We start from the raw sequence: 12,138 nt of genomic DNA, 5'->3' as shown, positions 1-12,138 counted from the left end.
GAGTCCTAATGGATGAAAACTTAGGTTTGCTCATTACAGATAGGGACTCAATCTTGAAGTTCCAGCTCAAAGAGGTACGGTTGTAATCTAGGGCATGTACTGATTAGACACCTTTTGACATTCGACCGACCGGTCTATCTTGAAAAATTTTGACTCAAACCATAGCTTTGATACCACTAAATATAACCCTCTCAGACCGATACGGGTAACCCAATCCAATCTGGAGTGTCACATTAGGGCCACCGGAGAGACCCATTGTAAAAATAGCAAAAAAATTAAAACTTTTATTAAAACATGTCACTTATAAAATGATTTATCAGTATACAAAAATAAAACAGATTTTCAGAATCAAATATTAAAACAAAATATAATTACATGCCCCCTAATCACAAGTATCATACTCTGCAACCAACGCTGGAAGGATTCCTTTACTGAAGTCGATAACCGCACTGATACGATTCTTTTAACCTGAAAAGGAGAGTAACAGAGTGAGCTTCGGAAAGCTCAGTAATACAAAACTACCAGATGATGCTGAAGAACGTGCAGATACAAATAAATATATTTTTCCTTATTGGTTCAGATATTTACAGATTTCTTTATGTTAAGCAGAAATCCTACTGGTATTTCAGATGGTAACGGACAATGCGCTTTCAGTTCAAAGAAATATTTCAGACGACTGAGTTCAAGAGATCAGGATAGGTTAACTAGTGTGTTCTCGTAAAACCAGTAAAAAGATACAGATCTTTTAAAACATATATATATATATATACCCCCATCCGTTCACATTATAAATGTGTAGGTTCCCCAGAACCATACACCCAACCGCACATGCCATTTAGACCCTCAACACAAAGCCGAGGAGTCTGTAGATAATCTTCCTCCAACAATAAACCCCCCAGATAAAACATTTCTCCGTCGGTAAACGGAGATATCAGAAATCAAAACAGAATTCATATAAGATATCATAACAGAATCCAGATTAGAAATCAGAACAGAATTCAGGTAATGTATCATAACAGAATTCAAGTCGGAAATCAGATAAAATATTTAAATGATTAGGGAACACACCAGAGTTTATAGATATTATTCAGAGGTATTGAATAATCTTAACAGATAGAGTAACACGGATTTTCAGTGTACCGATAAAATACCGGAAGTTAGAAATACTATTGGAAAAGTTCATTAACTGACGGAATCATCAGTTATTCAGAATGTGAATTATCATGATCATATCTTATTCGGATAGTTTTCAGAAGTTGTACGTAATCAGAAGGGTATTCAGAATCCTTTACATCCATGTCAATTGATCGGATAATCGAACAACTTGAGAACGAAGATTCAGAACCTTAACAATCTATGTCGATTGGTCAATTCATTTTTCTTCTAGGGTATTTACTCTTTAATACCACAAATTCTTGTCCATAGATCATCTTCAAAATCATCGTTGAATAGATCTTCCAATGGTCTTTATTTCATTTCTAAGCTTCCACGATATCATGAAATACTGACTTGTTTGATTTGTAGTTCATGTTACATAAGGACAGTACATCTTATAAACTCATCAGAATTTCCAGACTTATCCAATTCACTTACTTAATCCTCAGTCATTGAGGTTACTTAGATTATTTAGCAGTCATGTCCATTCCAGTTATTTCGGGTTTTTCTAGAGTAATTCAGACATTTATGAATTTCGAATACATATTGTACTTCCGTTCAGTTCAATTCAGTCTTCGTAGTTGATTTGTTGAACAAATATATAATTCTTAGTGCTGAATGCGATATAGAGTTGAGCTGAATACTTCCAAAATTATCATCGAGCCAAACTTGAGAAAACGAACACGCATTCAAGTAATATCTATATTGTTCGGGTACCGACTTATCATTAAGGTTGATCGGCTCACTTAAGTTGTGTTCCATAACTTTTAAAGGTAGTCCAAAACCTATGCTTATTTGAATTCCTTAATTAATCCAAGACATTTACTTAGTATAGGCCATAAGGGTATTTTGGACATTTTGGTGTTTAGTTATATTCTAATCATTACAGAGCTTAAGGATATACCATCATTTCTGAGCTTGGTGATATTATTGGGTCATTTCCATTACAGGGGTATTTTGGTCATTTTACAGATCTGGTGTATTTCAATTCTTTCATTCCATATGGTATTATTATTTAATTCAAACGTATCATCTTTTCCAGATCTTTCCAATAATCCTGACAAAAGAGCACCCTCAATAATTTATTCTTAACTCGGAGATTTTCAAGTCACTGTTTTCTCAGAAGTTATAAACAGGTTATCAAGAATTTTCTGTACAGAGACATGATCTTAACAATTAAATCCGTACTTAATCGAGTTAAGTACGAATCCTTAAAGTACTTTCTCATTCAGGGTCAACTCATACTATTTTACCTCTCAAGGACATTTTCATAATTTCTTAACCAGATAGTTTCGGTGTTAACTCTTAATAAAAATAATATAATTTGGAGATTCTATGATTAATTACTTTCCCGAACCTTCTCTGATCTTGAAATGATTCCTTAACAGACTTCTAGTATCTTGTATAAACCCTCTTGGGGTTAAAAACCGGTTATCCAAAATTTCCAAGTAAAACTAACATTTCCTATGCACATCAGTAGTTTCATCATATCAATATGTCTTTAAAAACCTCTTATCCAACTTCCATGGTCAAATCTTGTCTTTTTACAATATAAAGGTATTTTCGTAATTTTACTCCACCGGTGTATTCTCATAATTTCTCAACCAAGTACCTTTAACATTTAACATTTAATGACATATATTATAAGCTACAAATCCATGATAATTCCTTTATCACTAATCAGAGAACTCATAATAAAATTTTAATAATCCATCAATTTCTTATATTAATTATCTGAACCATAACCAGTTGCCAAATTTCTACTGTATTCGGATCGAGTGTAGAAATTCATTAACTATACAAATGAGACCAACATTATTTTATTCATGCATTTACCAATATTCACATGTTTCATAAAGCATAAAGAGGTAGTAAAGTGTTACCTCGATTCCCGTGCCATACTGATCAACCATATAAATTCCATTCGAATGCCTTTGATCTTTAATTCAACTTCTAATATTTCCTCGGATTCATATCAACAGAAATTATATAAAAACGGAGCTTAATTCTGAAAAACAGATCGAATCGGGTGATAAATCAGTCAAAAACAACTTATCGTGTTCGAATTTGGCAAAACGGACTTCGGATTCGGATTCAGGACGTCGAAAGCATAAAATATGACTTTTTGAAAATTTGAAATCTTTGGTCAAAATCAAAGTCAACGGGTTTGACTGGAAATTTTGAGGTCTTTGGGTCCGAATTTCGAAAAACGGACTGCGGAATCGGACTTGGAACATCGAAAACGTCAGGATAGGTATACTCGGTCAAAGTCAAAGGTTGTTTAATGCCCGGTCAAAGCCGATCAAAGTTCTAGTCAACTGTTGTCAACGCCGATCAACGATATGCGGTCAACAGTCGACCATTTTACACAAATATCACCCTAACAGAAATTAATTACCAAATTAGCCATTCTGTAAATATTTACGAAACTAACACCCAAATTTTACACAATTAGCACCCAAACAGAAATTAATTACAAAATTAGCACCCATACGATGCCCACTCTCGGGGGTGGCGCGTGCGGCGCGTTAACAGTTACACGATGTCAGAAAATTCTCGAAAAAATCCCAAAAATTATTTTAAGCGATTTTGAGCATTCATAAAGCTCGGTTCACAATTTGGAACGGCAGAGAGCTCGATTCCGAAACGTCATAAACTTTGACGGTCTCACCCCTCCACGTGCCGGCGATGATGGAGAAACGGAGAAGACCGGTGGACTCGGAACGATGCAAGGAACACGATGGTGTGGGAGGTGTCGTAAACGGATGATCGGATCGTCGTGAATCGACGAAAAACCAACTGAAATCGAGTTATTACCGACGATACTTTCGACTGAAATTAACGACGAACGACGACGATTCACGATGAAAGGTTTAAGGGGTTTTGTTCCTCGGTCGACAACGAACACGATGATGGTTTTGATTCGTCAATCGGAGATCAGACGGCGAGTAGATCGGAGTTGAAAGGAGGGTTGTTGGAGAAGGGAAAACTGGAAAATATGAGAACCTGCGCACGGGGAGGGGGTTTATAATTCAACTCATAATAAAAATAGGTAAACCATGAGTTTAGCCACTGAATTTTCTGTACTTTATAAAATGGTCTGTCAACTTTGAAATTTTACAATTTAATCCATCGTTTCTTTCAAAATATCAATTAAATCCACCACTTTATAATTTCTTAATTTTTTTAGCCGCTAAATTGGGGTGTTACACATGGTATTTTATTATTATTATTAAAATATAAAAAAATTCATAATAAATAATAAAATAATATTTTTACTTTTCTACTATATGTGGCATCACCACCATTCTTTCTCATCACCCTCGACCACTATCAGCCTTAGGAACCGATAATCGTTTGATCCTAAATTATACCGAGAGACTCGCTTTCACATGTTGAGTTTGAATTTGGTGGGTGCTTCATCACATAATGTTCCAAAACTCGTGAATCTCGATTGAAACATTTCGATTTCCTCACTTTCAATCTCCTATTTGTGGATTTCGAAGCATGTTCCGACAAAATGCAGGTCAGATTCAAAATCAGGGGATCCAGGAGAAGCGACCCATGAAATATGGGACCGAACAACCATCGTCTACGATTATCGACGTTTCGAATTTCTCACTTTTGATCGGATTCGGAGAATGTTCTAACAAAATGGAGGTCGGATTTGGACTAAGGGTATCGAGACGAAGCGACCGATGAAATCTAGGACCGAACGACTACCATCTACGGTCGTTGATGATGGCATCCAACGCCAATAAATAGTGGACGACTACCATTTATTTTTATTTTATATTTTAAGTTACTTTATATTAAATGATAATAAAAATGGTCACATCACACCAAAAAAATAATAAAATAATTCAAAGTGACCAAAATAGGAATAGTTCGAAAGTTCAGTGAATAAATTAGAAAAATCAAAAGTACAATGAGTGAAATATGAGAGAGAATATAGTTCGGTGAGGAATGGTGTAGTTTACCCATAAATTAAATATTTAATATAGAGTAGTAACCAAAAATTTTCCATTAACCAAAAATTTTCCATTAACTAAAGGTTCAAGGCTCCTACCTACCTCTATCTTCCGTCTGATTAAACCTTTTAATTCTTATATCATAGAATCTTAAAACAAGTCCAAAGTCTCCAATAGTTAGCATGGGAAGTACTTTGAAATGATATCTCCAAGATTTTCATTGTTGAAAAGTTTGAATACAAAAAACTAGTAAAGACAAATTATTAAACCTACCATGTACAAATTCCTTTTCAAATTGATATCTCCGAGATGTTTTGGACTTGTCACCAAGAAACTACCATATTATTGGATCTTAAAGTACAAATTTATTTGCAAAGATTCCAGTTATATATGTACACTACTTTGCATATTTGTGCGATATATGAGTTAATTATATGTATAAATTAAAATATATTAAATAATTTCAATATTTATGTTTAAAATTTTCACTATTTTATAAGTTTATTTTTTTCTAAAATTTTATAAATTCATGTCAACAAAATCTTATGTATATCTTATTCATCTAATTAAATATTATGTGACCATGCCTACCAATTTTCACCTCTCCTCCTCATGTCTCTGTTCCTTCTTCTTTACCAATTCATATAATTAAATCAACATATAATTTTGTGCAATTCATTTCCGTACCAATTTAAGACAAATAAAGTAATTAAAAGTGTCATATTGGAAGAAAATGTCAAATACAAGGACCAACTCAGTAATTAAGTCTTTCTTCCCCCCCCCCCCTTCAAAATCGACATTTAGTAAGGGACGAAAATGCAATATACCACCTAGTACTTTTACTCATTGATTGGTTTTGAATATGTTCATCAAGGTCATCCAACTATCAGAGATGATAGAAGGTAAGGGGACAAAGAAATTATCCTTGAAACTTTCTAGGAATCTACAAACTTTAGAATATAAGTAAAAGGTCGAAATTCAAATATATTTTTTTGATGCAAAATTTCAATATTAACATTACAGTTCAAGTGGAATCACACGGCTTCATTCATAATATTTCTAAAAAGATTCCATGAGCCATTTTTAAAAGGGTAGTTCTGAAATTGAAGGAAAGTTAGCATTCAATCAAAGAGTGAAAATTAAATAAAAGAGACATGTTCTGTAGATCCAATTGTTTAAATTTAAGATCTCTAATAATATTTTCTTTTATCATTAAGATAATTTGATATTTTTTTTGAATAGTCTGAGATAATTATATGGTAGTATATGTTTAGAACTAATATATGCCCATGAACTTTATTTAAAAGAGTGAAAATTAAATAAGAGGTACATTTGATAATTTTCTTTGAATAGTTTGAGGTGATTATAAGATAGTGGTTGTTTAGAATTTTCTTAATCAATTGTTCTCATAGAAATCCTAGGCTCGAGCAACTGTGTCACCATCGTCAACTAGATAAAGAATTATGAATATAAACTACTTTGTAAATTGTAATCACTCCATAATATTAAAAAAAAAGATAAATTTGTGATTTTAGTCTAAATTGGTCAGATTAATAAATATCAAGTTTAGATTTTTTTATGTAATTTACTTGGCCAAAAATCTATATTTTTTTTAATAAAAACTTATATATATTATAATTACCAAAGAATTTGACACAAATTCAAGGCCCTAGCTTATCTAACTTCTAAGTCCATTTTTGCATTACTCCCAAATCAAAGTACTACAATTGAAGAATTGCTGCAACATAGATCAAGTTTCCATGGTATTTCATGTCCATATATTAACTGTGCACAAAAATTATATTATAAATTTAAAATATTTTAAACTAATCCAATCTCACATTCTTTAAGGAAAACGAAATTGTATACATGTTCTTTACAAATAATTATATTTTGTTGAGTTTTTAAAGATCAAACTGACGTGTTGGATTTGCATGTATTAGATCTAATCCATCTTTCGTGTAGTCTTCTTATTTTTATTGGATTTAAAAAAATCAAGAATAATAAATGATTTAATTAGCAACTTTTAAGTTCAATTAAGGTAAAAAGTATTCTAACTCTTAGAAGTTTAAAACATGTTATCAAATATCAAACTTTTTATTATGGGTAAATTACACGTTTAGTACATAAACTATCAGTTTTGGTCTATTTTAGTATCTAAACTTTTATTTTTTAAAACCATACCTAATGTTTTTTTTGTTTCATTTTAGTCCCACCGTTAAAAACTTAACGGATGGGCTCACCGGTCGTCCCGTTTGCAGTCGTCGACCATCATATCCATTGATTGATGAAGGCCAAACTTTTCAACATGCACATTTTCGACTCCCTAAACGCGATTCTAGCATCCGTTTCACCGAGACCCGCCTCAATCTCTCCAAATCGACGATGAACTCTTCGATTTCTTCGCCCTCTGATCTCCATGGCCCATCGTCCTCTGATCTCCATGGCCCATCGTCAGATGGGCTTGAAAATGGACTATGTTGGTCGACTTATCATTCTCTCGTGGTCCACCGTTCAGATTGGTTGTTCGTTCACCGAAGCTATGTCATGTCAGCCCGTTCGTTAAGTTTTTAATGACGAGGTTCTAAAACGAAACAAAAACAAACGCATGTATGGTTTTGAAAAAAAATAATATGAAAGTTTAAGTACTAAAATATATCAAAATTGATAGTTTATATATTAAACACATAATTTTCCCTTTTATTATTTTTATCTGTACCACTACAAATATCAAACTTCATTTTCATTCTAAACACATAATATTAAATATCAACCTTTAAAGAACTTTTTAAATTATTTTTTTCAAAAAATCAACCTTGATTTTCTCAACTATTTTTTTATTCGATACTATTCCTATAAATATCAAATTTTATTTTCATTCTAAACACACAAAAATGTGAGAACACTTCCTCTTTCATTTGATATCTCATCCCTCTTGAGTTTACTGAATATTCCTATTAAGAATGATTGTTGCTCATTAGTATCGTTTCTATAACGAAACAACTTGTTGAATCATGAAGGATATATTATACACCAAAATATCTTTAAAAACATTATTCAACATACGCCTCTTGACAATGATTGTCGATATTATCAATGTTGTCATGAAGCCACTTAATTGTGTTACTGTGCATGCTCACTATCGTGCTGTTATTTGTAGCCCAACTTTAATATTGTTAAAATAGGTATACACTATTCCATTAGCTCTTTTGAGTGTTTCAATAGTTTTTATGAGTTGCACGAATTAACTTATCTTAGTGATTAACATAATCGTTGTTGTTCTTAGAGGTTATGAGTTCGAACACCAGTGATTTTAAGGGTGATTGGACGTTCATTGTCAAATGATTAAAAATATTTAGAATAGATATTACTTTATAATCACCATAGCTTAATAAATTTTTTTATGAGTTATAAAATAGATATGTCTTGGAATATTAATTTTATGGGATTAAAAAGTTGTGGCTAATAATAAAAATATCGATATACTATACTAATATTATAACTCAAATTCGAACTACCTGCTAACAAATCATCTAACTTCTTAACAAAAGCCCAATTAACTAATATCAAACATTAACATACTCTTAACATTCCAACAAACCCATCTATAATTTTATCTAATTACAATTAATTTACAACATTGCAGATTTACAAGATTAGACCTGATAAATTTAACTCATACTCGATTACCCTAATCAATTTACTTGAATCACGACTCGATATAGACCCGAATAGGATGACGTAAAATTGATCCGAAACCCAAAATAACCCAAAACGAACCGAAACCGACCCAAATTTTAGTTAGACCGAAATTAACCCGAACTGAAAGCAATCCAAAACTGAAAGAAACCCGAATTTAGTTTACTCATATCCGACCCGAACCGAATTTCAACGTGATAATTGAGTCTAAGTGAATGAATAATTTGTTTATTTTTTTATTATCTATTTTTAGCATTGATAAATAATAAAATGATATATGTTTTATTCTCATTTTATATTATACTACTAGTTAACCACCACTTTTAGTAATTGTTTAATGGTTCAAAAGTCAATTAAAATATTATCTCTAGAACTGATGCAATAATTTCTAACTCTGTGATAATATATATTCACATAAAATTCTTGATTTTAAAGATTTCTTGATTCAATTGATTTAAACTAAAAATTATAGGTCTGAATTTAGGATTTGACAATATATATTCACGTAAAATTCTTGAATTATAAGTAATAAAGAGCAACACCGAAAGTTATGAAGACAAAGAGCGACATCGGTTGAATTGAAAATTAAAAGGTTGACCCAAATTGACCCGAAAATCTAATGATTGACCCAAACAGAAGCCAACCAATTTGATATTGACCCGACCCGAAGCCAACAGATTCGATATTAACCCGATCCGATTTTGACCAAACTCGAACTAAATTTTCATTGACCCAAACCAGATCTGATCTGACCCAAATCGAACTTAAACCAAATACAATTTACAACCGAAATGACCCAACCCGAATCTAATCCGAATGACCCGATTTCCACCTCTATACAAGATACCCAAGCTAAGATATAGCTATTTTCCTATCTTTCTAATTCCCTCAATATAACATAAATATGGTACTTAAAAAGTTTTTCAAATACACAGTGAACTTTTAAAATTTGAATATATATCTAATCATAATCATATCGAGTATATTTATTTATATGCGAGACTCTTGCAGCCAAATCCTTGTAATGTAATATTATAGATGCAAATTCTGCACTTGTTCTTGGCAGATCATAAAATGAAAGAGGATTGTCTTTCTTGCAATTCAGTAGCAATTCCATCATAAAACAGCCTATAAAGCTCATCATCAGTGCCTGCTAATTCTTTGTTCTTGGGTTCATCATCTTCATCTGTACTACCGTTTTCAGCTTCAGCCACTTTTGCAACATTCTTTTCAACCAGTTCTCGAAACAAGGAAGATCGAAGGAGCAAACCCAGCGCAGTAGTTGATGAGCACTTGTTTGAGTTCATCACATGGATCTTGCTGCTTTCAAGAAATTCTTTATTTGATGAAGAGTTCAAGTAATCAGCAGCAAACAAGTGGTTGAAGGAGGGCTTATATTCCTCTCTTGGGGTACTGCATTGCCTTGGTAACATTGCCGCCTCAGGCTCTGCCGCCATTGGCAGTGATTCATTAGGCTTTAACCATCTGATGTAATTACTTAAATCAAAATTGGTCACTGCATTCATCCCTCTATATTCAATTGCTGCAATGTCGTAAGCTCGAGCAGCCTCTTCTTGAGTGCCTATAAACCACGGAAACTCTTTTAATTATTTCGATTCGAGTACAAGTGTCACATACGAAATATGTCGGATACGAGTCGGAAAGTATGAAACTTACTGTAAGTGCCAAGGTAGAGATATTTGTTTCCAAAGACTCTCCCTATTCTTGCTTCCCATCTTCCATTGTTGTGGTGCCTGCATGTTGTTATTCAAAGAAATCTTCAGTTGGCTTTAAAAATAAAACCTAAAAATGCAGACATTGGTGACCAGATTGAGAAGAAAAGTACCTTGCTACTCCCCTGTACTTGGATACACCTCTTGAAAACCCACTGCTCTTTCTGTAACAATTGATTTCATTCAGTAAAACTACTGACAGTAAAGGTTTGTGGTTGATAGATAAGGTCTCACCTTCTTAAAGAGGCCAAGTACTCCTCTTTTGTGAGGGTTTGCATTATTTCAATCTCCTTTTCATAACCTGGTAACTGCAGACATCATCAAGTGACCTACATTAGTTGTTTATCTACTAATTTTACTTTATATTATGTAAAATCAGTTAAATTTTTCATATATTTTAAAAGTTCTTTGATGGTTGATATATCCCTACTCATATTTGTTAAATGAATGAATGAGATATATATGTACTATACATACAGGAAAATTGGTGAAAGTGGAAGTCCCCCAATACTTAAGTGCAGCTAAATCATAAGCTCTTGCAGCAGCTTCTTCATCATCATAAGCTCCTGAAAAGAAAAGAAAGAGAATATTTTCTTTTTTATTTAGTATAGGAAAAAGATAATTGAAACTTGAATTACCAGTTTAGTGATGATATGTACTCACCAAGATAAACTGCATGGATCGATCCAAAAGAGCCGATTCCACCACAGGAATGAAAGGAAAAACATGTAAGTATCCTCAACTCATGATTACAATACAACAAAGATAAAGAAAGGATATTCAAATTTTTACTCGAAACCACATTTTAATTACCTTGTTTGCCTTTCTTCTTCTGTGTAACATTCCAAGAGAGCTTATCCCACAAATGGGCTTCATATCGACCAGTCCATCGATGCCTACTGACTCCACGAAACCTTGAACTTCTTTTCACAGTGGCGGCACTAGCTGCGGCGTTGCCTTGATCACATTGTCGCTGATGACCGTCTTGGTTGACGATATCGATCAATGCTGCTGGATCTCTTCGCCTTCTTTTGACACACCTTACGACTTCGACTTGGACTTGGACGTTCTCACCGTCAATGGAACACCTTCGGCGTCTGCCTAACCCTAGGTATTGTTCATCGGTAACCATCATCATTTCCATATCGATCTCTCTTAACCTTGGACGTTCAAAATTTTCTTCTTTTTCTTCTCTCTTTTTCTTCTTTATAGGGAATCATTAGGAAGTGTTCATATATAAATAATGTGCTTATCAAATTTGGAGTTATTATATTTTGTCATGGAGTTGTATAGCTGTATATTATTTTGTGGTTTAAAGCAAGTGCATCGATGATCACTATGGGCAATTAACAAGAAAAATGTACAAATTTCAGGTGGTTCATATTCTGTTTGCTAACCTTTACACAAGTGTACAAAAATGGTTTAATCATTTCATATTTGCTTCACCAAGCGGTTCGGTCATTAGAGATTGGCTATTATCTTTAAATTCTTGTATATATGAAAATGACTGAATCTAAAAATAAATGCAAAAGAATGAAAAAAAAAATCATGTTTAGGCCTATAAACGAACCAAATGAACA

General features: G+C 33.0%; 1 protein-coding gene across 1 annotated transcript; it reads right to left on the bottom strand.

The window, feature by feature from the left end:
* Positions 1-9,892: 9,892 nt before the first annotated feature.
* On the bottom strand, positions 9,893-11,716 carry LOC120138452 (AP2-like ethylene-responsive transcription factor At1g16060). The gene is made up of 7 exons (XM_039153909.1): positions 11,372-11,716; positions 11,222-11,230; positions 11,036-11,124; positions 10,793-10,866; positions 10,672-10,722; positions 10,503-10,579; positions 9,893-10,407 (listed from the first exon to the last, which is right to left on the bottom strand). The coding sequence occupies exons 1-7, from the start codon at positions 11,700-11,702 to the stop codon at positions 9,893-9,895; spliced, it is 1,146 nt and encodes a 381-aa protein (XP_039009840.1). The 5' UTR covers positions 11,703-11,716.
* Positions 11,717-12,138: the final 422 nt, after the last annotated feature.

Source organism: Hibiscus syriacus, unplaced genomic scaffold (genome assembly GCF_006381635.1).
Source record: "Hibiscus syriacus cultivar Baekdansim isolate YM2019G1 unplaced genomic scaffold, ASM638163v2 tig00110692_pilon, whole genome shotgun sequence".
Classification (NCBI taxonomy): Eukaryota; Viridiplantae; Streptophyta; class Magnoliopsida; order Malvales; family Malvaceae; genus Hibiscus; species Hibiscus syriacus.
The sequence above is the reverse complement of the archived record's forward strand: the minus strand, read 5'-3'. Positions and strand labels throughout refer to the sequence as shown.

Excerpts from the sequence above, each read along its gene's own strand:
- LOC120138452 (XM_039153909.1), bottom strand. The coding sequence starts at position 11,702 with ATGGAAATGATGATGGTTACCGATGAACAATACCTAGGGTTAGGCAGA. Across the intron at positions 10,867-11,035 it reads CCACTTTCACCAATTTTCCT|TTACCAGGTTATGAAAAGGA; the intron begins GTATGTATAGTA and ends TGATGTCTGCAG. Across the intron at positions 10,723-10,792 it reads TACTTGGCCTCTTTAAGAAG|AAAGAGCAGTGGGTTTTCAA; the intron begins GTGAGACCTTAT and ends CAATTGTTACAG.